General features: G+C 52.2%; 1 protein-coding gene and 1 long non-coding RNA gene across 3 annotated transcripts in view; one reads left to right on the top strand and one right to left on the bottom strand.

The window, feature by feature from the left end:
* The window catches only part of PEMT (phosphatidylethanolamine N-methyltransferase), a 42098-nt gene extending 17063 nt beyond the window's left edge, over nucleotides 1-25035 (bottom strand). The window contains exons 1-3 of one of the 2 annotated variants that reach the window (XM_054643677.2): nucleotides 24847-25035; nucleotides 22049-22156; nucleotides 2235-2350 (exon numbers count right to left, since the gene is read on the bottom strand). In XM_054643677.2, the coding sequence (XP_054499652.1) occupies nucleotides 2235-2350; nucleotides 22049-22141 (209 nt within the window). In that variant the 5' untranslated portion in view covers nucleotides 22142-22156; nucleotides 24847-25035. Of the gene's footprint in view, nucleotides 1-2234; nucleotides 2351-22048; nucleotides 22157-24586; nucleotides 24738-24846 lie in introns of those variants that run through there. The other variant, XM_077186889.1, reaches the window with a different exon arrangement.
* Nucleotides 24591-25726, top strand: LOC129127020 (uncharacterized). The gene is made up of 2 exons (XR_008535146.2): nucleotides 24591-24858; nucleotides 25575-25726. It is a non-coding gene; the product is annotated as an uncharacterized LOC129127020 (long non-coding RNA).
* Nucleotides 25727-26552: the final 826 nt, after the last annotated feature.

The raw sequence follows: 26552 nt of genomic DNA, 5'->3' as shown, positions 1-26552 counted from the left end.
CTGCTCTGCCCTCCTCTCCTCCGCCTCCAGCATGGAGCCTTTCAAAAACTCAGCTGCAAAAAGGAAGGAGGCTTTTAAAACCAAAAGAAACATCCCCTGGGCTCCTCGTCGCTCCCTGGCAGCCCCCACCCACGTAACAAGTTCCCAGAGCAGGAAAAGAGGAGTTTTAAAGGCTGGATCACAGCACTGGAGGTGGAGGGACCCCTGAGGCTGCCTTTTTGCTCACTATCAGCAGCCCTCATGCTCTGCACAAGCCACCCTGGCCACCGTGCCAGGCACAGCCCGTGCCAAGGGATGGTCTCCAAGGGGCTGAGGAGCAGAAAACCTGCTCAGAGAATAAAATAGAGGGAAAAGCAAAACAGCAAGAGCAGGTTAGACATGTCTCTCCCAGCATCACTGGTCACTGAGATGACATGGACTGTGTCACACGAAGCCCCTCTGGTCAGTGGAGGCCTGGGCTGTCCCTGGCTGGTATCATCCTGCAAGGGTAAGGGGCAGGATGAAGCCTTGCCAAGCAGCAAAAGCTCCCCAGGCTGGAGCAATAAGCCTTGGGCAGCCCTGGAGGGCTCACTGAGCTGGGAATGGAGGCAGTGAGGCTCCCAGGTGTGTTTTGGGGTAACTCCAGCAGTTGCTGCTCTGATGATCAGCCTGGAACCACCCAATCCCCCCACAGTTAAGGGCTTGCCTTGCCAGAAGAGCCTCCAAAGCCTGCAAGCCATCACTCAGGCCAACCTCAGCACCAAGGAAAGGGGAGGGAATGACCCAACCACGTGGAAACATCTGAGGAAAATAAACTTTCCATTGCAATAACCTGAAAGACTTTGGCCCATCAGGATGGACTGTCTCATCTGTGTTCTGCTGAGGCTGAGCTGCCCCATCTTCTAGAGCCTCTCCTCCAAATCCAAGGTGCAGAGGGGGCTTTTGCAGCCCCTGGACTGACCTTGCTTTTTCCTTCAGGGCCCAAATGCTGGGCTGAGCCAAACCCAGTGAGTCCCACAGTCCCCACAGACTCATGACACAGAGCAGAGCCAGCCCTGGTGGGGCTCTGAGGGCTCTGCAGGGGCAAAGTGTGACAGTGCCAGGACACACGAGGCCACTTTGGCTCCCCCAGCAGTTCCCTCTCAGTGCCTTGCTGTGACCCATGAGCCTCATTGACCCAGGAGCCAGCAGGACCACTGGAAATGAAGATTGTCCCTCCACCAGCTGTGTTTTTAATTAAAGGCAAGGACAAGGCTTTGCATTGCTTCCCAGACAACAAGTGACTATGTAATTTGTGCAAGAGGCTGTTGAGACATTCTCCAGCAAAATCCAAGCCTGCTGTGTCACTAAGACATCAGCAGCACACACACATGCCCTCTGCATTCGATTATAGCCTTGCTCACTGCAAGCTTTCTTTCAGTTTCTGCCATCAGCAGTGGCTGGGACAAACACAGAAGGGCAAGGGCAGGTCCTGGTGTCATTTCCAGGAAAGCAGAGCTCTTAAATACATGTGCAAATTCCAACCTGAGAACTCTGCGCCTGAGAAATTACCCAGAGTACTAAACAACCCATTAGCTGTGACCCTGGTATAATTGAACCTGGGAATTTAGTGAGTCGGTCTCTCCTAACAGCAGTGGAGATAAAGCCAAGCAGATCACAGATAAATTGCTGGCATTGAGGAAATCTTCTGCAGTAAAACCTCTCTGCTGCACTGGGAACGTTAAAGGACATATTCCCATGGAGAATGGTGTATCAGTCATACAATACTATTAGCTAGCACAGGTAGTGTTTAGAGATAGCAGATAAGAGTTTCAAGAGAATGATTGTTAAGTGCACAGGTAATCCTGCTCTTCTGCACAGGAAACTGCGGCTCCTTAAAAGCAGCTTTCATTTTGTTTATGATTTTTACAAGAAAATTAAAAAATTCTGCTGTTACATATGATCCACCCTGTGTAAACAACCCTGCCACCTGGGCTGCTCACAGGAGAGAGGAAACATCCCCAGGGAGCAGAGCAAGGTAACCTGGGACACTTAACGACCGCTGAAACCGATGGCTTTGCCTTGCTGCTGCATCCCTCATCTTTATTACAAACCCTGGAATAAAACAAATCTGCTGCTGCCTGAACTTATCCAGCCATGGAGAAGCGATACACTGGGGTTGGATTTAACACTGCTGAGCAAATGTCCCTTTTCCCCCCTCACTCCAGAGGGGCATTTCTTCCCATGGCTGTGTAGCAGCAGGGTGAGCTCCTTACCAGTGGCTGCGCACACAGTTCAGCAGCAGGATCACAGCACCCAGGCAGTAACAGGCAGCACGGGGAGAGCCGAAGGTTTGGCTGAGCGCTCGTGTCTTGTGCTCCCATCTGGCTACCTGCAGAGACAAGGGAAAACAAAGTGGGTGGCTGGGGTGCCTGGAACACGCTGCCCCAGGAGCACAAATCCCACGGCCTTGGCCTCGTGCGCTCAGAACACTTTGTCTGTGTGGCTTTGTGCAAGAATCAAGTGGAGGCCACTGATGGGACATGGCTGGATCAAGCCTGGGGATGGGAGCTCTTTCTCCCACCTGGGCCAGACCCTGCTTGCATTGCACATGACCTTGCACACGAGGTCAGCCAGCAGCACCAAAAAAAAGAGGTTCAAACAGGCTCAACAGGCTCAAAAAAAGGAGAAAAACAAACCAGAAAATACCCTACACATCAGTTTTAGGGAATACAAGGCTTGGATATGTCTCCAACAAGGCTGAGAGCATTGCTAAGGCCGTCCCCTGGCCACCAAAAACAAGAGGCCCCTACCATGGATCCTAATATTGCTCTCCTGAAAGGAAAGCAGATCCCTGAGTAGGGGATGCACCACAGGGATGCTCAGCTCTCATTTTCTGGGCTGTGGCATCTCCCACAACCAGTTTCAGGGGTTCCTGCCAGGAACAAGTTCTCCCTCTGCACATCCAGAAAAGTTTGCAAGCTCTGCCTCAAACTTCCCCAAGACAAGATCTGCCAGCTTTGCCCAGGGAACTGCTGCCACTTTAACCAGCTTAGCCTTCATTAGCACTCAGCAATTGTAGCCATTCAGGTTTAGTCTGCCCTCCTCACCCACCCCAGCCGGTGGTGACAGCTCAGGACTCTCACATCCACACACAGCATCCCTGGGGAGCTGTTAGCATCCTTCACAGCACACTTTTCCCTGGTTCCCGTGTTCAGCTCCCTGCTCTGCAGATGCTGATGGGCCCCTCCCAAACCGCCCCAGAGATGAGCAAGTGCCCTCTCACCCTAGGGGCTGCTCCCAAAATCTGCAGAACCAGACCCATCCCAGTCACCAAATCCAGGCCCAGAAGTCCCAGCTGATAAAAACCCTTACAGCTACTTTATCCTCTACCTTTCCTGCATCCCTGGGAAAGCTGCCGCTATATTTATCGCCCTCTCAGGCTCCACTTTCAGGCACCAAGCCGGAGGTTTGGATCAGACATCAGACCCGAAATTCCAGCCAAGGAGAGAGAGCACACCTGGGCAATGAAGCAGGAAGTGGGAGTCAGCAGAACATCTCGGCACCAATTTGCTTCTCAGACATGGCTGGCACTTGATTAGCTTCAAATGCACTTCACTCCCTCGCATGGAGCCTGGGCAGCTTTCGGGGGCACCTGCAACCCAGCTCTTCATCTACTCTGAATGTATTTGGTAATTTATTGGCTCAATTTGAGCAGAAAAAGGCAGCTTTGCAGGTCTCGCTTTCTTCCCAGGCTGTTGCAGAAGCACAAAGTGCTGCTGGTGGAGGGGGACTGCTGGCTTCAGGAGGGGGGAACGATGAAAACCTCTGATAAGCAGGGGCACTGATTTCACATGCTGAGAGCTGATTCAATTAGTTATGCAATGATTGCTCTGAAATTACAAATCCACTCATGACAGAGAGAGCTGCTTCACTGCCTTTTTCTGGCTGGTATAAATAGTTTGTATTCTAAATTGAATTTAAAACACCGTGCGTCACGCTGCTGCTAAAATCGGAGCTGCTGTTTGAGTGCTGAGAGTGGAAAAAGAAATATAAGGTGCATTACCACCTTTGGAAAGTAAAAAGAAGTGACCATACAGGTGATTTGAGTCACAGATGGAAAAATGCAGCCGCATGCCAGTTATCTGTACCAGCTTCCTAATTCCCTGGAAATTATTCTGGCAGCGTTTGCATGGATGGCAGCTCCTGGCTTGCTCAGGGAGCTTTGAAGAGCACCTCAGCGGCAGCAGAGCTGAAGGAGAAGGAGAAGGCAGAGCCCCTGGGATCAGAGGGAAGAGCTGGTGTGCTCCTGGGAGCCAGGGAGGCGGTCACTGTAATTACCCTCACCTTTAGAAAGGCACATCTGGGCAGCAATGCCGGGATGAGGGGCCGTGCTCCCGAGCCCTTCAGGCAGCAGCTGCCACGGCTGCGATGGGATCACTCCCAGCACAGCCCAGTGTGTGCTGCATCACACAGCTGGGACTGAGATGCCAACTCTTATTTAGCTGTCACAGCCTTCAGATGGGACCCCAGGCTCCTTTTCAAGCCCACACAGGAGCCATCCCAAGCAAAGCTGGGAGCCAGAGCGGGGCTGGAAGCGGCAGCACCCACCGGGCCCTGCGGCGATATTTCAGTAACAATTAATTAGTTCCGGTTCTGGTTCTATTCCTTGAACAACTAATTAGTTCTGGCTGGGTTCTAATTTTCTAATTTTAGTCATTTTGAGCTAATATTAGCACTCAATCGACCCACAGCTACGCAGCAGCCTTAATGGCTTTATAAAATCGTGAGCTGATGTGTTATTATTTACTGTGTGATGGATGCAAAATGCTTCCAGCATCTTCCACAGCCGTGTGTGGGACAGAGCAGGGCTGACATCAGCAGTCTCCCAGGAGGCTGCACCCATTCCTGGTGTGCTGTTTGCCCTCCCAGCTAAGGTGGGCACTGTGCTGACCATGAGCAAGCCCCATGTCAGGGGCTGTGTGTCCTGTTAAAGGAGAGAGAGGAGCATTCTTATTTTTCTTCCAACTCCAAGTTTGGAAATGGAGTTAATACAAAATTTCCTGACTTACCCAAGGGTCAACGCAATAGAAAAAATTCCTCTTCCAAAGCTCCCAGCATTCTGCTTTCACTTTAGGATACTTGGTGAGGGCTGCAAGTAATTTTTTTAATGTTTCCCCCAGTGCTTGTTATTGAAATAAATCAAGGAGCGGATGTGGCTGCAAAGCCAGGGATGCTCTTGGGTCCCATGTTCTGCCTTTGGCAGGCCATTCTGGGGGCAGGCTCAGCTGGCTGATGTTCCCAGGGAATTGCTTCCTTCTAGACGTAAATTTGGGGCTGATTTCTACGTAACCGATCCAAGACATTTCCCCAACCACTCGGGCAAGTGCGTAAACAAAAATGAAAGCACAGGCACACATCCCCAGTGCCTGCCCCGATGGAAAATGGAAATGCTCTGCATTTCCTTCTCCTTTTTTTGGGTAGGCAAACCACGAGCCACCTCGTGAAAGGCCACAAATAACCATTCAAAAAGCAATTTCATCTCAGGAACCTGCCTCCGCAGCAATCAACGGGAAATGCTCTTTCCAGCTCTATGTGCATGGCAAACCATGGCCTCTCATTAATATTTAGTATTTGTTTGAAGGAAATTGATTCTTTTTGTCTGCCATCCAGGGAAGCTGCCTTCTGAACACGCTACATTTTAATTGCTCAGTCCCAGCTCTGAATTAGAGCCTTTGTGCTGTTTCATGTGACTCCACTGCTATATCTGGCTCGCCCCAGAGATGGGCAAGGAAACCAGATAGCCCAAAGGCTCAGGACAAAGGGACACCTTGCATCTCAATGCAAATCAGTCATTTTATGTCCTCACATTGCCCCATCGCCATGGTACCCAAAGAAAAACGTGCGGTGACTGGTGAATTTAGCCTTGTGGCACTCCTGGGAGCCTGGGATGGATTAGCAGCTCCTTTCAAATCATGGGAAACTGAGGCACAGGAGGATTGAGGTGAAAGTCTGCTTCCCAGCTCTCCAGGGAGCAGGATTGAGGGGCTGGGTCTCTGCAAAATCCCATCATCCACCCAGGGAGATGCTCTGCACATTTCTTAGGATGCCCTTGCCCTGGAGAAACTGTTGGCATGGAAATATTCAGTGTCCAAGTCTGGGATGGAGAAAAGATGACAGTGTACAGGATGTCCTCCCTTTACATACCCATCTCACTGTATTTGACAGCATGAAGGATTTTCCCCCATCCTATGGGGTCTAGGAACCCTGCTGAGAGGTCCATAAGTCAGAAATTCCATGAGAAGTCCAGAGGAAGAACAATGAGCTCTCCAGGGCACATCTGAACCCCAGTCCCGAGAGGATGCAAGTTCATAAGGCAAACCCTGGATATATAGGTGATCCAGCCCCAACTCAATAAAAACCTTCAGACAAAACTGACCTGAGCAAATTTATTTTCATAGAACCACTGAGTGGTTTGGGTTGGAAGGGACCTTAAACTCCTCTTATTCTACCTCCTGCCATGGGCAGGGACATCTTCCACTATCCCAGGCTGCTCCAGCCTGGCCTTGGACACTCCCAGGGATGGGGCAGCCATAGCTTCTCTGGGCAATCTGTGCCAGGGCCTCACCATCCTTATAGTAAGGAATTTCTTCCAAGTGAATAAATTTCTCCTTCAGTCTGACCTCTCCTAGGCCAGCCATGGGATAAGTTCTCCCCTGGGGTGCCAAGGCAGGAGAATCCCTGACTCTGGGCTTAGGTGGCTCCATGTGAGCATCTCCCACTGGGAAAGACATGCCCCAGCTGGCTCCTGACCTGCTGAAAGAGCAGGAAACCTGATATTACCCTTACTGCACCCACAGAGACCAGAGGCATCGACCTGCTCCTGTTACGAAAAATCCATTTTTCCCTTTCTGATTCCCTGTAATCCCTCATTAAAGCATAAGGACATTCTCTGCTCTCTGTCACTGCTTGGATGCTGGAAAACAACCCTGCTCACAGATGCCACATTTATCTAAAGACAGGGAGGACAAAGATAGACCTGACACCCATTGCCTGGTTGTGGTGCTCCCAGGAGCAGGCAGGGAAGCAGAGCTGGAAATGCAAGCACTGGGGCTGGCTGGCCTTTGTCAAATGCCAGAGGAGCCAGCCCTGCTGGCTGTCCCAGGTGGCTGGGGAAGAAATGAGTATGGCCTGGCCTTATCCCTCCTAACTCAGGGCTCGAGCCCCACTGCAGCCAGCAGCACCCAGAGCAGTGCCAAAGGGGAGCACCAACAGCACCAGGGGGACACTGTGGCCACTCTGACAGCCTGCCATCACTTTAGCTGAGCGAGTCCCTCCTAGGTGAGAAAAATTCTGTGTTTCCAGGAGGCTGCAAAGCTTAGGAGAGACAGGAAGGGAAACTGCAGGATTGCTCCTGGGGAGGATCGTGCATGATCACCCCATGGGATGTGTGGGGGCTGTTCCTGCAGCTCACCAGGACAGCACTGAGCCCCTGGCACGGGAATGACACCACCTGAGGCTGGCATGTGCCCATGTGCAGCAGCCACATCAGCTCACCCCAGCACCAAGCACAGGCTTTCCAAAGGCATGTGCAGAAAATGCCCCGGGGACCTGCGTGCCACTGGCAGCAGGAACATGATTAGCAGGAGCTCTGGGCAGCGAAGGCAGGAGGAAAAGAACAGAACAAACCACGGTTTTAATTTGTACAAGCTGGTAATTATAGTTGCTATCTGTCTGAAATCTCTATTGAGTTTATTTAAATATGTTCTCCGTGAAGGCCATTCAGACAGGAATTATCAAGGTGTTGCAGCAGAGGAGATAATGCCATGCAGTTTTCAACAGATCAAGGGCTGATTAGGAGGAATTAATTAGCTGCTTAAACAGTCCTTGACTCGCTGCAGCAATTAGCTGTCACCTCCCTGCAGTCACGTTCCCAGCACAGCGGTGCCTCTGATACAAAGCACAGAACTCCTTCCCTGAGTGCTGGTGGGAGCACCAGGCCAGCCCTGGTGGGCACATGGCCCTGGGAAGGGGTGCTCAACCCACAGGAGCCCCAAAGCCACCCGTGGGCAGGGCCTGGCAGACAGGCAGGGTGAGCTGGGCTGTGGGGGCTCCTGTGTGCCCACCCCAGTGCCCATTGCTGGGCAGTGATTCCCAACACGGGGGTGTCTTCCCTCCTCCAGCCTTTAGCAGGCCAGTCCCTCAGGCATTCCCCAGCCACCACCTCTTCTGGGCTGGGAACCACCAGCTCTCAGCTGTGCACCTCCACTGGGGCCAGCAGATCATCCAGCAGCCTTTATCCCCCCTGGTGTCCCTTTGGTGGGGTGGGAGCATCACCCCTCACCTCTGCAAGCACTAAACCATGGAAAGCTGACACTGCGGAGCTGGAGGCTGAGCCACCCCCACTGGACACTGTCCAGGAGGAGAAGCTGGCACTTGGGGTGACCAGGAGACCACCATGAGGCTCTGAGCCCCTCCTGCCAGCACAGAGCCCTGCAGGAGCTGCTCACAGCTGCCAAGCTCCAGCCAGCATCCCAGTGGGCTCCACTTTGCTCAGCTGCTCCCTGCCTGTGCTAGGAAAAACTCTGGCAGCTTTGGACTGCCTGATGCAGAGACTGAGTTACTTCTCTGAAGGTTTCTCAACTCACAGGCTGTCCATTACAGAGAGCCATCAGATGGTAATGCAGCCTGAAAGCTTTTTAGCAAATGATTAAAGCCTTGTGAAGTTCCCCCACCAAGAACTGGAGCAGCAGCTTCCAGTTCATGCAATTAAAACATTGAACTGATATGAGAAGAGACAAGCAGCATCTTAATGGTTTCATGTGAGGCAAACCAGGCTGAGGATTGTGTCTAATAGAGCTTATAAAGGCTTTTTCATGGCAATACCCCAAGAAAAGATGCACCCAGAGATGGTTTGATGGCGAGCAAGAGGCGCTGGGGACAACAGGTGACAGTCTGAGCCCATGCAGGTGGAGGCAGAGCATGGCAGGGACTCTGGAAGCTCCAAGCACCCTGGTCTGAGGGCTGGCAAGGGTCCCAGGAGATGGGGACAGGCTGGCTCATCCAGATCCCCCCAGCAAGCTACACCAGTTAAGTTTTTCCCCTTTCCCATTGCCTCACTGGTGTGATGGCAGTAAGAGCTGTCAGGGAGCCACAGCTGAGCAGCACAGCTCAGCTCCTCCACGTCTGCCAAGGGCTCTCAGTTTGGAAAGGAAGGCGTCCATTTGACGCAAGGAGGATTTTTCCATTGCCTTTCACTGGCTCTGGATGGGGAGTTTGTTGTTTGTTCCAGCCAAAAGAAACAGGAGAGGGATTTTGGAGAGACAAGGCGATGTGTGGCCTGGCTGTGCAAGGACACTGAGGTGAGGAGCAGCCAGCTGGAACACTGGGGCTGCACACCCAGGTGACAAAGAGCTGCACAGAGGGAAAAAGTTTGCAGGCTCTCACAGTGGAACGTGGGGTTTGGAACACACAAAGGGCTTCAATAAAAAAGGAGAACATCCAAGTGCTGAAGAAGAAAACTACCCAGAAGCAGAGAGCAGGGTGGGCTGCCCTCCAAAACCGAAAAGCTGAAGTGAGATGAGACAGCATGACAAACCCTCACTGTCTACAGTCCCCATCATCCAAACCAGCAAGTTAAGAGGATGAAACACAAGCTGGAGTGCCTCTTGTAGTGACTCTGTCCTCATGAATGCTGCCAGTGAGGAGGTCAACAGGGTCCAGTCTGAGCACTTTGACACGGGGAGAAGAATAAAGCGACTCCACTTGTAAAGAAGCGGAAGGACATTGAAGTAACCCAGCCTGCCTCCACCACTTTTAGCCTAAAAAACAACCCTCCCTGCACCCATGCCTAGTGAAAGTAATTGGACTGAAATGGCACAGGTCACCTCAGCTAACAGCCTTGAGCTGGGGAAACAAAACAAGGCTGCAGGTAAACAGATAAGGGTTTCATAAAGACTAGGTATGCTTTACCTCAGAGTTATCCCTCCAGATTACCTCCATATGAGCCTTTACCTTGAATCCACTCATGATAAAGAGTGAGATAAAAAATTTCATTTCTCTAATAGCGTTTATGTGATTTGTCAAAGTAGGATCTCATTAGCTGGCTGCAATGAAAACAAGCCCTTGCTTAGTGTATGCCAAGGCAGCCTGGGTCCATCCATGTTCCATGAGCCACATCCTCTCCTCTTCAATAAAAACAAAAATGACACAGAATATGGGCTGTATTTGCTAGCAATTTCCAACACAAGATCCGAACAGTTTCTTCTCAAAGCAAAGAGCTCATGATTTATGTCCAAAGAGCTGGAAGCTGAAGGCAGGTGATTTCAATAACCCAGAACGAGCTGTGTTAATTAATTCTGAGAGTGGGCATGGGGAGCCCTTATGATCAGCTCCCTGAGAGCGAAGGGGAAGGGCAATGTGCTCCCACCACAGGGAATCAGGCTCAGCCCAACCCCATTTTCCCAGCCAGCAAATCCCATGGAAAAACTATCTGTGAAATAATGATTTCTCCAGAGCACAGCACGGGATGGGAAAGGACCTTTCCAGTCCCAGCCTGGGCCGTGGAAGGGATGGCCCAACAGTGGGAGGGACACGGGCTGCATGGGGGAATGGGGAGCAGCTGGGACCACACTCAGCTCTTCTAAACCAGGAATGCAACCAAATAAAATAATCTCCTGAGATTAGGGAAAGGCAGAAACTGCCCCTACACAAATATGTGGGGCTCTGCTGGAGCTCAGAGGGAAGGCAATGCTGCCAGATGAGCATCTCGTGAGCAGGACGGTGAAGCATTTTCCAGACTTCTTTTCATCTTCCATGCCCAGATGACTTGGCCCACACTCAGCTTCCCACTGCACACAGTCCCCATCCAGAAAACCACAAGCCTTGTATTTTCACACGTTTCTCTGAAGCTCAGAGTGTTTTCCTTGGGGCAAACAGATTGGAAACAGGCAGCCCATAGCAGGCACTTTCATAAACAAACCAGAAGCAAAGGTGTGTGCCAGTCTCCTGAGTGACTGAGAACATTCTACCCACATCACATCCTGTATTTGCATGGGATTTTTTCCTGTTGCTTGTACTCATGCAGCCCTAAATAAAGCAAAGCAGAGGAAGAGCCTGAAGTGTTCTACACAGCTGCTTTCATTGAACCAGGCCCTCTACCCAACAGACCCATTTTCAAACAAAGCGATCCAACAATAGCACTGACGATGTTTGAACTGGCACGGATTTAGGAAGACAAGCTCTTTGCTGCACCACACTGTCAGCAAGGACTCAGTACAAATGCCACGTTACAAGATAAACATCTCTCCTTTTTTTTTCTTTTTTTTTTTTTTTAAGACCTTTTACTTTCTCCCCTCAGTTCGGCTGCGTTACTTCCAAACGAGGCCCTGGATCCTGAAGGATCACAGTGCTGAGGTCAAGTCCCCCTGAATTCACTTCAGAGCCTTGGGTTTGGTTTAAAATGTGGAGATAAAGCTTTATCTGCATCATGAAGGATCTATTCTGCTCCTCAAAGCTTCCCAGTGCTGCTTCAAACCTCCAGTTCCAATTGCTATCACCGTTGCAAATAAGGTCAGCCTGATTAAAAAGCAGTTATTCTAGGTGGAGTGGAAATGCTCAATCTTCAGCCAGAGTGTGCTATGTAGGAAATATCCTGTTCCTGAACTGAAACACGCCTTCACGGGCTCCAGGTAAAAGAAGATTGAGGTCACCTAACAACTGACATTACTTGCAGCCTCTGATTCATTGCAGAGACTGTGTAAAGCTATACTGGAGGTGTCAGCTAAATCAGGTGTTTCTTTCTCTCCTGTATGACCTGTATTTAATTGCAGATACAGGTTCAGGTACCACTGTGAGCAGCCAGTGTCCCCAGCCAGCCAAACCTGCAGATGTCACACTGCCTGCAATTGAAAACTAGGGCTGGATGCTGCAATATTTCAATTCAGACAATTACTCAAGGAGCTGTGGCCCATGGGAGTGAAAATACTCTGGCTCTGTTGTCTTAAAGATTAAATCTGAAGCTCCAATTCACCCAATGTATGAGTAAGAGGGAGCTGGCAGGAGAGAAGGGGATGGAGAAAGGCTGTGGGTGACAGCAAGCAGCAGCCTCCAGAGACACAAACCCAGCAGCACAAAAACACCCAGCCCCACAGAGAGGAAGATAAAGCAGCTGAGCCATCCCAGCACTGCCTGGATCCTGTGTTTGATGTGAAGGTTTTCAGGACTGGGCATTATCTTTGCAGTTTGCTCTCCTTAATAGGTTTGCTTGGATTCCAGCTCAGCCCAGCTCATTAGCCACACTGTTGAATCCCACACTAATTCTGCATCCCTTCTACTGCTACAGATAAATAACAAAATTGCCTCCACGCAGGGGTTGTTTTCTTCCTCTCTCCCCCTTATGCAGGTCTGGTAGCATCTCATGTATCTGTTAATGAAGTCCATAATATCCAGAGTTTCCCAGCAAGTAAAAATTACAATCATTAGCCAGTGAGTGATGAGACAAAAACACCATTTCTGCCAGGCTGGCAGTAACAGTACAGCAAGTACACATCCCAAAGAGCTGAGCCTTGCTCTCCTGTAATGTGGTACCCAATGTTCTTCATTAGCACCTCTCTCTAATAGAGCAAGGCAGCGTCCTGCAGCAGGTCACAATTACACACAACAATTAATTCAGGGAGAGACAATGACAGGCAGCACAGAGGAACACTCTGCAGAGGGGTGGTAAAAAGATGAAGTGGAAGAGGAATAGGAACATTTTAAAGCCCTGACTGAAACCAAAAACAAGTAGAGGCACAAGTGACAGCATGGAAGAGGAGCCACGGCTGGTTTCCTTGAACACGACTTAGTAATTTTTGTTTTAAATAGAAAAGGAACACAGCAATTACTCTTTTGGTCACAATACTCCAGTGACCAGGACCAACAGGCTCAGACCAGGACTTCTTGTGCTATTTGCAAACAACACACAAAGCCAACTCAGCTCCTCCCAGAGCTGCAGCCTCTCTCTTGCTGCCCTTTTGTGAAATTAGGGTTTAATTCTCTAGAATAAGTCTGCTAATAAGGAGTCCCAACACACCCATCCTCTGGACAGCATGTACCCGCTCATCGTTCCCCCAGGAGCTCTGATGGGAGGGGGACAGGGAAGGGGGGAGAAGAAAATAAATCCGCCTCAGAGAGCACAAAATGCAAGAGAAATCCAATACTCCTTCACAGAGGAGTGAGAGGTGGTTGGAATAGAGGTACTGGCTGCACTGGCCATGCTCAGCAAAGCCCTGATTTCGTCTGGAAGGGCCTCCTGTCCTCTCCCAGCTGGACAGATCATGTTCCACGCTCCGTGTTAAGCTCCCCTGGGAACATTTCCCACTGAGGACACGCACGTTTGTGATGCTGCTGTCGTGGCAGCAACAATAGAGAGGGACAATGTGATCTTTATGTAACTCGGGCTCTGTTCCCCTCTGCCCAGGGATGAGATGTTCAACACACGGGCACGACAGGTAACAACAGCATGAAGGGTTAAACACAACCAAAGGACCCCTCTGGTGTCAGCACTGGGGTTCCTCTGGGTGTGGATGGGTGTAACCACGTGCCCCATGGTGTTTGCTCATCTGTTCAATGCAAGAAAAGGAACCCAAAGCTGAGTGAACACTCAGTTATCCTCAGATCCTGTGATCTGCATGCCAGGGGAGCTCCTTCCCCTTCCTGCAGCCTGAAAGCCCAGTGCTGGGGTACACACACCAGCCCTGCATCCAGTGCTCAAAGATTCTCACAGCCTTTTGCTCCACAAATTTCTACTAGAGGCCTGGACAGAGCTGAAGGAGAGAGGCTGAGAAAGTCCTTCCAGATATGGATCTACTCACATCTGCACCAGTGGCCAAAGCTTAATGGATACAGGAAGAAAAGTAATGCTCCTCATTGGGCAATGCACCCGCTTTGGCTTCCGAGTACATCAGTCTCTGGAAAATGATTGTACAACAAAATCTCGGAATGAAACTCATTCAGTGCTGCTCTCCAGCCTTGGGAATGAAATGAGTAAGTCTGCAGTCATTACAACAATGTCCTGGTAAAAATAAACAGGAAAGGGCACTTAGTAGGAATGCTTCATAGTTAAAAATACAGTATCTCGTTTGAGGTCATTCTGGCTTTTTATAGGAACAGGCATGTGTGCCTCAAAGTGATCAGATTGGGTATTACTTCCTGTTACAGATGGACACCTCAGTCACAGACAGATGGACAAGGTTCTCTTCCCCAGTCCAAAACCTTACCTGGAATGATGCACATTGAGCATCTGCTACTGGGCTGGCAGCTCTGAGAGAAGAGGCAGGAATTGAACACCTGACTACATGGGGGGATTTGGGGTCTGTCTTTCCTTCACTCAACAAGACTGACAAGGAGGATGCCCAACTTTTTCAATCTAAAAGGGGCAAAGAAGAGGTTTGAGCCAGGGGTGGTCATGCTGAGCAGCAGGCAGGCACAGAGATGATGCTGGACAAAGGGCAGGAGGCAAGAAAAGCGGGCAGAAGAAGTACTGTAAAGGATCATAAAAGCTGCATGTACACTTTCCTTCACAGAAAATGTCTTTCTGCTTTTATGGCAAGGAGCTGCTACAATTACAGCTTCTTTTATAAGCGAAGCAGAAACCAGATAATGAGCAAACCTCCCACGGTACAAAGGAGGTGACGAAGGCGTTCTGGGAGCCCTGATGGTCAGGCTTCCCTGCAACAGCCAAAAGCACAGAAAATTGCTAAAACCCATCTTCATTTCACCCTCTTCAGGGCTGTGAGCTGTTCATAGCCTTTTTCTTCCCCAAAGTACAAAAAGGATCACACCAAAAATGTGCCTATACAGATAGCAAGTGAAAACCCTTCAGCCAGACAAAGCAGAGCTTGCACATGCAGACCTGCAGAATGAGCCCACGGCTGCATCATCCCTGGTCTGGGGGAGTAAAAAGAGGGAACAAAAAAAAGTTTCACAAAGGAAAAACCGAGTAAGACACTGTCCAATCCAGGTGAGTCTGTACTTCACCACAGACGTTCAGGATTTCAGTGACACATGGGAAAATCAAAAGTTCCCTCTGGTCCTTGACCTCAATACCCACTGGACGAGCAGAGCAGTTTGATGAAGCCATGTGCATGTGCAGGTGTTTTCTGGAAACCAAATTTTTTACTTCCTAAGAAAGTTGCACCTCATTCCTGCATGGGAGCAAGCACAGAAGTTCAGGTAGTTTGGTAGGGAACAGGAAAATTCAGGCAGCAGCTCCACAGCCCTTGCCCTGGATTGGGGTCACCCTCCAAAACCAAAACCCCTTGCCCTGTACAGTCAGTGCACTATTGCTCCCTCTGCCACATATCAACCAACCCAGGCACACTCTTGTGTCCACAGCTCATGTCCTTCATCAATGAAATACATCAGCACCAGCTTCCAAAACTCAACTGTTTTTCCCTGGCTATGGGTACAGGGGTTTTAAAGCTTTGTCAGGATCCCTTAGGAAGGGGAATGTAAGGGGGCTGATGCAGGCAGGCAGCCTGGGAGGCTGCACATACTTGTTTACTTTAATTAAGATGAGGTTCCCAATATTTACAAGGAACCAATGTCCAACAAGCACTGCTTTGACCAGGCTGCTGAAATATCTGCTGCCACACTCAGGAGAGCAGGGATGTGGGATGCTCCTGCCAAGAGCCATTTCCAGCTGCACATGTCACTGAGGTCATTAGAGAGGTGGAAAACACATGGAGGGTTTTGCTTTAGTGATTTACTAATCTACTTTCCCACCCATTTGATGCTGCCCTGTGAGCAACTGGAGATGTGTCCTCTCAGAGTTCATCCAGCAGGGAAAAAGTAGGGAAAATGAGGTGGCATTTTCTTTGGGGTGCCACCAGCCTGCCACAAGCCAGAGTCAGCACCCTCACCATGAAACCCCAAGGACTCCCTCCCCACCATGAGTCTCCAAACATGCAGAAGATGCAACTGCATCCTGCTGGAAGCACAGCAGTGGGGCTTACAGAAATAACCTCCCAAGAGCACCCAGCACACTGCGTGTCTGCGTTTCTCCATCAAAACAGCCTATTTTGGGAGATCACATCCTTCTGGGAACTGGGCAGGCTTCTGCTAAACAATCTGTGCCATGGCACAGCTGGAATACACCCAGCTCATGTCTGTGACTGTGGCAGGCCCCTGCCCAGCCCCTGGGTCACTGACATTCCGGGGGTGGCAGGGGGTTCCTCCCCTCCAGCAGCTCCCAGACCCCAGGCTATGCACAAACACCGCCACAGCCCAGGGCCACACAGGAGGAGCTGCCTCTTCCACACCTGCTGGTCTGGGTAGATAAAACCACTTTCTTTTTTGCTTCCAGCTGCACCTTTTCCCTTGCCCCGTGAGACACAGGTGGCCACAGACTTGCACGTGAGAAGGCTTAGCAGCAGGATGGCAGGAGAGGGATGGAGTGGGATGGAGAAGAAAGGGCCTCTTCCAGCTTCCAGGGTCTAAAGATAATCCTCTGATCCCATACGGAAACAAGACTCTTGGCTTAAATATTTTTTTTTCATCTTTTGTGTGTGTGCTGACTTACTCCAGCAGGGCTGCCAGAAGCCTGCAGTTTATTTTTAAAATACTAAACAAGAGAAGTCCAGTATATACAACAAAGACCCTAAGTTTTCACAGAAGCACTCTGCAGATGCTAAAAAAAGGAGGTTGCTTATCAGGTCAGCTGTGAGGTGAGAGGCAGAGTCTGACCTTGGTTTTGAGAAATGCTGAGCTGGCACGTCACAGACCAGCTGGATCCCAAATTCACTCTAGGAACAGGCACAGAAATGGCTCAGCTTCCCAAGCACAGCCTGCCTTGGCAGGTACCCGTGCACAGTGGGTGGGCAGCTGCTGGAATGACTGTCACCACCTCACCCAGAGTCCTGAGACCGTGCCCAGCTCGACACACAGACAAAGCATCTCAGCTCACAGCTGCCTGCCCAGGCTGGGCTCCGCCATACCCCCACCACAGGCAGCTCAGCCTGCAGGGACACCATAAAAATACATTGCACAGCTTCTTCAAGAGGATTCAGATGAAAACACCACCAGCTCCAGCTGTGAGGCTGTGGGAAGCAGTGCTGGGACAGAGGATGTGCCTCTCCCTCGAGGTGACAGCGCTCCTAATTGTGCCAGTCCAGCCGGCACGCCGGAGGGTGCGACCCAGTTCTGGTGCTTGTTATGAGGCTCACAGCGGTGCCAACACGCTGGAAAAGCTAAATTTAGGAGACAAACAGGCCTGGTGTTACACACCCAGGCAGGACTGGCTCTGTTACGAGAGCTGGAGAATCGATGCCACCCGCTTCCGTGCGTTACAGCGGCGCTGCCGGAGCGAAAGCGTTACCGAGTCACTTGGAATAAAATTGCCACTAAATGCTATTTGGGAGATGGGAAAAAAAAAAAAAAAAAGAAAAAGGCAAATCCTCACTCTTTCTCAGCTATTGTAGGAAATGAAAATGGCTATTGCTGCCTGGTAGAGAGTCCAATTATGAATAATGTGCGTTCTCTCCCTGCACAAAGGATGAAAGGCATCAGAGCTGGTGGTGACATTTTAAGACCGGAGATGTAAGAGCGAATCTGAGCCCCGTTGCAAGCCCAGCTTTATCCCAATAAAGAAACACTTTCTGCAGTCAATTGCCTTGCAGCGTAGCTTGAAGCCCTGCTATTGATCTAGCATCTGTTATAAGCAGATAATCATCGCCGCTGTGCCATGGCTGCTATGATGGGGTCTAAAAGCACTTTCCAGAAGCTGGTTGAGGGCTGTTTTCTGCTCTCCCCTGCAGCTGCAGGAAGGCAAAGGTTTGTGGGGGAGCCCACAAAAGTCTCGCAGGTTGACAGAATTTGAAGGCCAGAAAAAAAAATATTGAATTCCCTCAATTCATTCATCTCCCAGTGCTGTAAACTTCAGGTGACTGAGGTGCACTCCCTGCAAGGCTCTGCTGCCATCCCAGCCCTCACACAGTTATTTTATACCCTGCAATTTCCTTTCCCCAGCGAGGTGCTGACACACCACCATCAAGCCACAGCTCAATCCTTTCCTTCTCTAAGACAGGCAGCGAGAGCTGCTGAAATCTCCCAGCATTAGGCTTTTTTCTCCTGTCCCCAAAAGGTTTCTCAGGCTTTGGCTTACTGAGGTTTGAATCCTGGCATCTCCTGAGCTTCCATCGACTTCCTAGCACCATGGGGATGTTTTGGGCCAGGCACCTTCCTCCAAGTTTAGCAAGAAGTGGTCAGAGGTAGGTGAAATCAGACTGCCAGGGTCTGCAATCTTCCCCCTCCCTTCCAGTGCAAGCACTTCTTACCCACTAGGCAGATTCCTCCAGTCTCCAAAGAAGGAGAAAAGGATGGGAAATTAAAAATAAATGAACCAAGAGATACACATCCATCAGGAGCCAGGCATTGTCAGCCTAGGTCCCTGTGCAACTACTTCTTTAATCAAAACCTCATGCAGCTTAAAGGCTTGACAGAAGTCTAGAACAGAGATCGTGCTACCCTGAGCAGGAAGAGCTGCAACCTTGAAGAATAAAATCACCGTCTGATGGGGTCTATTTTCTTTAAAATCACGCTAAATTACGCCAAGCCTGTTCCTAGCTGTGACATTTGAGGTTTCACCCTGCAGATTCCTGTGAGACACACGGGTGTCTCTCGGGGGTGACCAGAGGTGATGGGAGGAGCGAGGGCGCCAGCTGAAGATGAGCCATTTCTAAATCAGTCCATGACGCCAGACCTAAATTTTTAAGAGGCTCAAATCAAGAAAAGATTGCTGATGGATGCACTCCCCACTTCAAACTCACTTGCGTGGTGATGGACGTCAGACTGCCGGCCTCATGGCCATGCCTGGCTGCTACTGGGAGTGACAGAAACCTTCCAGCTTTCTAGAAAGTCCTCGTGTGCCAAGGCTCAGCCAGCTCCTCAGAGCCTGCTGCATGCAGGTTATCTGCCTCTCTTGGCTTGAAAATGTTTGTCCCTGAGGAGTTTTTATTTAATGCCTTCCTTAGTTACCAAGGGATGAGAAGTTTCTCCCATCGTTCTGCGGCTTTCCAAACACAGATGGGATTTATTGAAGTTCCTGCTGCTCTGGCCTCATTAATGTTTTATGGCACAGCTCCAGAGATGTACCTGCTCCTTGCTGGGTGCCCCTCTACAGCCCCACAGTGGCCCAGGTCTCCTGGCTGCACTGAATATCCTTGGGGAGTTTTAAGTGATTTCATTCCCAAAACAACTCTGCTGCTTCCTTTTGAGACCTCACCTGCACCCTGCTTCCTGTGGGACCACAGCTCCCAGCAGCTCCTCTCATAACAGACACAGAGGGTAGGAAAGCAGAGACAGCAGAGAGGAAAAAAATATGAGAAAAACGAGAATAATGCAGTAACACATCCAGGCTGTGCCATGGACAACATAACCTGTCCAGGGAACAGACAGGATTTTAACTGTCATGAAGGGGGTGGAAGCAGAAGAGGGGGTGCAAGCCCGGGGTTTGGTGAGGAAATGCAGCAGGTGGCCCTGGGGAGACATTGCTGGAACCCTCCTGCACATGCCTGCAGGGAGGAAGGAGGGAATTGCGAGTCCTCAGGCCCTCTGGAAAAGCTTTTCTCCCCTGCAGAGAACAGGAGGGAGCATCAGCACAGCCCAGCTGGAGTCTGCAAATTGCCCCATTTAGGCTCTGGTCCTCAAAATTGCTCTTACCTAAAGTAGATCCACAGACCTGACAAGCATCACATTTTTCTCTGGAGGCCACACTCCTCCACAGCCTCCAGAGCCTGTGCTTCATCCCCAAACTCTACAGGTTTTGTCCCACAGAAACATGCCTGGTGCTCACCAGGTCACCTTGCTGTGATCAAGGCCTTGGGATGTGCCTCTCCACGACCCAAGCACTGCATAGAGCAGGGTTTCCCCACCACATATTTATTCAGAGGCACTGCACAGCAAGGACAACCCAGCACCAAACTTTGGAAGAGGCAGACCTGGCTGGAGTTCAGCAGAAACAGGGAATTAAGACACTGAACTAAATCAACGCATCCCCACCCAATTTCTATCCAAATCAGGTATTTCATGCACAGGAGAGATTTTGACCAGTGTCCCACTTTTAGCTACTGAGCAGAGAGAGCAAAGAGTGCTTGGCACTGTGCAGAATTCCAGTCTTTGCACTGAAGCTCTTGGAAACCCAGAGTAATTCAGATGCAGAAGCAATCTCAGCTGCTGGGAAGGAACTCAAACAGCCAAGGACAGAGAGAGCCTGTGCAGGGATGCAGGGAAAGAAAGAAGAGCTGCTGGCTGGGTGCAGGGAGGGGACAATGACCACATGGATAAAAGGATGGGGAGGAGGTAAAGGAAGGAGGTCAGGGAAAATCCACGCTGCTCTTGCTGAAATGTACCCGACAGTGGGGGCTTGTTTAGGGCTGCAGGACCCACAGACTGCCTGCAAGAACCTTCCAGCATTGCCTGGTGTGAGCCACACACTGGGACTGCAAACACCAGGGAGATGCTGGGGGGCTTGAGCAGAGCAAGGATGGAGGCACACGGACTGCAAGACCCACCTGGCCCATTCCAGATGGAGAAACATGGAAAGCCATGCTCAGAGCTTTCCCCAACACTCAGCTCAGGCTGCTCACTCAAACCTCCTGCTCGTCTGGCTTGGAGTGCCACCTGCTGCCAACGGTGCCGTCCTCCAGTCCCTGCGAGGGGACAACAGCAGCGCAGAGCAACAAACTTCCTGCTCCTACATCGGCTTTCCCTGTGCTTTAACAGCAGCCAAACTCCTGATCCAAAAAGCAACGCTATTTCCCAAGCTGCAGGCGTCCCACGAGTTGCAGGCATAGCAGCAGATGCTAATAAAGTACTTTTTTCTTTGCCTTTCATGCAGTTTCTCGCTGGAGCCAGCCTCTCCCCCCAGAGACCACATCCTGAATCTTCTTGTTCATTGACTCTTTATGCTAAATGATGACTCTGCAGTCGAAATAATGTGGCATATTCCAGCTCGCATTTCAGACACCGTGAGACTTTTTAATAACGAGTTGCATGAAAAATTAGAGAGGCTGCAACAAAGAGCTCTGACAGAGGTTTCCAAAGTGACTCACAGCCAGCAGAACCTCCCTTTTCCAAAGCCCAGTGTGAGACAATCTCAAGAGCCCCCGCACTCAGAGAGAGAGGAGTCCTTCCCCTCTGGAAAAATAAGGCCTTTTAAAGGAGAATTCTCCAGGGAGAGAATCCCTGCAGGGAGGTTTGGTGGGTGGGTTTGGGAGTCGTGGCTGAGATGACATCCCATTCCCAAGAGTGCTCACAGGGGTGTTTCACCCCACACCTCAGCTGTGCTGCTGAGGGTGCTGCAGGGTGGGAGTCACCTCATCCTGGGCTTCCTGCTTGGCATATTGGCTCTGGAATGCTCTAGGATGGGGCTGGCAATGACTCCTGCTGGTTTTGCAGGGAGACAGCAAACCACAGCAGTAACAGGCAGTGGAGGTTTCTCCAGCCTTGGCTCCCAAAGCACTGTGGCACCCACAGCCACAGCAAACATCACCCATGCACAGGTATCCTGCTCCTCCTAGGGCTGGCTTGCTGCCAACCCTGCAGCTCTCTGCCAGGCTTTGCAGCATGATGGAGGAGGAATTTTTTTCAGGACAACTTTTGGCTGACTGTTTTTGCTTCCTGCCATCCACAAGAGCAGCTGCCAACATATTTCAAGGGGAAGCAGCAGGCAGCATATCCAGAGCAGCCACCCTGATGGGGATTAATGCCATTCATGCTCAATCCCAGTAGTGAGCAGTGCCTGGCTGCTGGGTGGGACATGTGGCTGAAGGATGGGTTTGATTGCTCTGCTCCCTCTCCCAAGCTCAGCTCCAAATTCCTTCTGTATCCTGAGCTGGCTCCCACCTTCACCTCCTCTGTGACAGCCCTCACAGTGACCCCCAGCTCCAGGAGCTGCAGCACAGCCCCCTACTCACCCATTCCTAAGATCTAATTGAGCACAATTCCCCCCACCCAGCCCAGCAGACTTCTCAAAAGAGGTTCTTCCTCCCAAAGGAAGCTGGGAAAGGAATGCTGAGAGTAAAGGAGCAGCTGGCACAAAGGCAGTTCTTACCACATTCCAGAAGAAAGGGTTGAAGGCTATTGAGAGGACAGCCACAATGAAGCCAGTGTCAGTGACATCCACGTAGCCAAAGAGCCGCACCATGGCTGCCACATCCACCTGTGGAAGAAGGGAATGGTTACTGCACTTCACCTCAAACCAGCTGCCCCAAGGGTACATGAACCTCTTATTAGCCCTAAGCAATGTGTTGTTACAGCTTGCAAAGTGCTGTGTCAAGGTGCAAAGCCCAGAAAAAGGATGGGGACTTCTCCAAGCCAATCCCCCAAAACCTCAGGGGCACACTAACAGAGTGCCCAAAAGGACACAGGATCAGAGGTGACACTGCTGCTCTGAGGACGAGCACCACTCCTCAGCTGCCAGCTCATGAGCGTTTTAGGAGGGGGAGCACCATTCCACAGCATCTCAGCATCCCTGGGGACACAGGGCTGTCCCAGGGGTGCTGGTCTGCATGGAATCCCCTAGCAATGACCTGTGTCAGCTTCAAACTCATCTCCCATAAAGTCAGAGTGATGCAAACCCTCTCCACAGCAAGGGGGAATGCATTTGCACTGTAAGGAGCTGCAAAAGTACTTCCTGTCTTAATGACAACAACAAAACCCCCTTAAAACTCGCTGCTCTCCTTTTTAAAAAGAGAGATTTTTCCCCAGACAGCTCCCTGACATTGGCAGTGTTTTTACGTGCAGTAAGCCACGCTGCTTCTCCCTCCACACTCCCCACACTCCCTCTCCCTGTGCTGGTATTTGGATGAAAAATAGCCAGTGTGCTTTTTTTTTTTTTTCCTTTGGTCAAAACCTTTGAAAACAAAAAACAAAATAGCCCATCCCAAGCCCAGCCCTCACTGGAAACAAAACCAAGACAACAACACTGAGACGTGGAAGGATTTTGCTTCCCCAACACAGCTGTGTTTTCAAGACCTTTGGATGCCAGGGGACAGGCACAGCTCGAAAAGGTATCAGGGAGGGAAATTCCCACTGGCTCCTCACAGGCTCTTGGGAAGAACCAGAGCCACAGTGTCATCCGTGAAAAGGAGCTGGTAAACCCAGCACTCTCCTAGCCCAGAGAAAAGGCTGTGGGAACAGCTCCCGTGCTGGCCCAGGGCACATCCAGCCTCTCCAAGCGCCTCCTGCCCAGCCATGACTGCCCAAGGTGCAAAGTGCAGGAGCAAAGACTGCACAGCCCTGGGCAAAGGGGGGATGGATCCTCACTGGGGCCCACAGCTGCCCTCAAACCACCACTGCCCCAGGTCCTCCAGGCTCCTTAGTCCGAGCCCTGGGGACACAGGTGCTGGTAGAACAATGGGAACAGCTCCCATGGCCTGTTCCAGACACATCTCCCCCTATTCCCACCCTCCACAGCCTCTCCTCCCCTCCCTTCACCCCCGAGCAGCCCTTCCCCACCAGACCTCATCCCTCCAAACTGCCAAGGCACAGCCCGAGCAGCTGCTGGCACCGGGGCCGAACTGTCTAATCCCGCTTCAATTGCAATCCCGTGGGACCAGGACAGCTTCTTTCCTCTCGTTTTGTACGCCGCTGAGCACAGTGCTAGCACGGGCTGAACAAAAGCTTCTTGACCTACTAACTCCTGGCAGGCACCATCGTTAACATCGCACTCACCTTCTTTTCTCCTGCTCAACAACCAAATTCGCGGCTGCCAGCGGGAGGCAGATTGGCCTGTGCCTGGCTGTGTGCTTCTCGGGATAAAAGGGGAGCCCTAATGGGATGAGCTGTCTCTGCGAGCTGCTGGGACAGCCACGTAACAGGCACAGAACATTCAACTTTGCCCCCTCCTCCACGCTGGGGGAGATCAATGACCGTGGCGAGCGGTGCCCGCTTGATCAAAGCCCCGAAGTCGGGGAGGCTGGGAACAGCACGGGCAGCTGGGTGAGAGCTGTACAGGTACCCAGGTGAGAGCTGCACAGGCACCCAGGTGAGAGCTGTACGGGCACCCAGGTGACAGCTGTACGGGCAGCCAGGTGGCAGCTGTACGGGAACCGGCTGGGACATGAATGGGCACACGGGGAGAGCTGTACGGGCACCCAGGTGACAGCTGCACGGGCACCTGGTGGGACACGAACAGGCACACAGGGGAGACTTGGGGAGAGCAATACAGGCACCCAGATGAGAGCTGCATGGGCACTTGGGTGAGAGCTGTATCGGCACCTGAGTGAGAGATAAAAGGATACCTGGATGAGAGCTGCACGGGCACTTCAACAAGAGCTGCGGGGGCTTCCGGGTGAGCAGCTGGCAGCACCCCCGGGCATCCCCGCAGTGCCAGCGCAGCCCCTGCCTCCTGCTCAGGCCGTGCCGTGCCGGCTGGGGTGGCACCGGGCTGGGCAGGGCGGTGGGTGCACCTGGGGAACCGGGGACCGAGCATCCCGAGGCCTGCTGCACCTGCGGGGGCGATTCCCAGCGGATCTGCCGAGCCCCGCGGCGGCCCCGGGAGGGCGGGGGATCCATGCCCGGGCTCCCCCCGCTGCCCCAGGCCGGGCCCTCCCCGGGGCCCTCCCTCCCGCGCCCGGCCCGCCGGTACCTGGCCGTAGTCCAGGCCGCCCAGCCCCTCGCAGCACTCCCGCGGGAAGCGCCGGGCCCCGCCCGCCGCCGCCTCCTCCCGCCGCCCCGCGCCCGGCCCGCGCCGCCCCGCCATGGCCGGGCGCCCCCGCCGCGCCCCGGCCCGGCCCGAGCGCAGGGCCCGCGGTGGCGCTGCCGGGAGCCGCGGTCCCGCCCCGCCGGGAGGAGCCGGGCCTGGAGCCGCGGCGGGCCCGGGGCCTGCGGGCCGGGGGCAGCACTGACCTCAGGCCGCGGGTGCGTGACCGTGTGGGGCCGCGGCCGGACGGAGAGCGGCCCCGCGGAGGCACTTGGAGCCTGCCCGCGGGAGCGGCGGGAGCGGGCGGGACGGACCCCCCGGGGCCGCAGCGGGAGCGGCTGGGAGTGGGACGGCCCTGGTGGGAGAGGGAGCGAGAACCGAGTGGGCACCGCTGCTGCGGGGGAGAGACCGGCACTGCCAGCCCCCATCTGTCCCCTGCCAGCCCTGCCCGTTCCCTGCCAACTCCCGTGCCTGCCCCTTGCCTGATCCCTCCCCGTTCCCTTTTCCCTGCAGAAACCGTGACTGTCCCATGCCTGGAGGTGTTCCAGGCCAGGCTGGACTGGGCTTGGAGCAACCTGGCCTAGTGTAAGGTTTCCCAGCCCTTGGCTGGGGGTGGAATGAGATGATCTTTAATGTCCCTTCCAACCAAAACCATTCTATGATTCCATGATTCTGTGATCCCTGCCCATCCCCTGCCCTGTCCCAGTTCAGTGCTCACACTATGGCCAGGAGCTGGGGAACAACTGCAATGGTTCCCTGGCACAGGAAATTAAATGCCGCTTGACCAGTATTACTCATTCAAGGGAAAAATCTAAAGCTACCAAGTCTAAATGTATTTTAAGGACAATTCATTGCAGCCTTCTGCCTTCAGCAGGGCAGTATATTTTTTTTTATTGCTGTTATTATTACTACTCATGTTATTTTTTTACTTCAGTCCTCTCTAGGATGTTTCTGGTTGGTGCACCTCATGGGCTGCAGTCCTGGACCTGTCTGGACAATAGGGGATTATCATCCCTGTAGACCCCTGAAGGTCTGTGCTTTTGCAGATCCTGCTTTGCAAGGAAATAAATTTTCTTCAAAAAGGAATTTGGTGTGAATGATCTGCAAGTGTTCCTCCCAGAGGTCTCATGGGAGCAGGAAAGGGACAGGATATCCGAGTACTCATGTCCTGGCAGGCACTGAAAGCGTGCATGAGTGATGGCTCACTTGAAGCTCTCCCCAGGAGAATGGCCTCTCTGGAGGATACACTTCAGCAGACCCCAGGGATCCCAGTTTGGCTCCAGGGGAAGCCAGCCTTCCTTAGTTCTGCTGCTCCAAACCCCTCAGGGCACCAGCACATCCCCACCTGCACCGTCAGCTCCGGGGGTGCTCACACCGGGCCCAGGGAGCACATTCACGGCATGAGCTGGGCTGGTTTGGGCTGAGGCACACACCGAGGCACTGTGGGTGGGAGCAGCGTTCCCCATGGATGATCTCCAGCTGCTTGCAGCCTCTTCTCCCCCGCGCTGGATGATTTTGCTGTGCCAAGTGTGTAATTATCGCCTCTGCCATCTCGCGGGCTGGGCCGCGGGAGCAGGTGGGAGGATGTTTGTTCTGAGTCCCACCAGCTGGGTGCTGGGTGCTGGAAGGGTGATGTGGATGAGGTGGGGGAAGCGGCGGTGGCTGGGATGTGTGAGATGCTAATGTCCCTCTCCAGGAGGAATCAGCAGGGAGAAATCTCCCAAGTGTCCTCCTGGCTGCAAGGGGAGGGTGTCCTGGTGATGCCAGCGCTGCCAGCTGGGAAAGGACAAGGGTGTTGTGGCACAGTGGGGGCAGGAATGGGTCTGGCTGAGGGATGGATGGTGAGGAGGTGCAGAGGGATGAAGTGTCTCACTGGATCTTCATTTAGGGTCAGCAGAGCTGGGCAGTCATG

Source organism: Agelaius phoeniceus, chromosome 16 (assembly GCF_051311805.1).
Source record: "Agelaius phoeniceus isolate bAgePho1 chromosome 16, bAgePho1.hap1, whole genome shotgun sequence".
NCBI classification, from domain to species: Eukaryota; Metazoa; Chordata; class Aves; order Passeriformes; family Icteridae; genus Agelaius; species Agelaius phoeniceus.
Note: the sequence above shows the minus strand (reverse complement) of the source record. Positions and strands in the feature narration are given on the sequence as shown.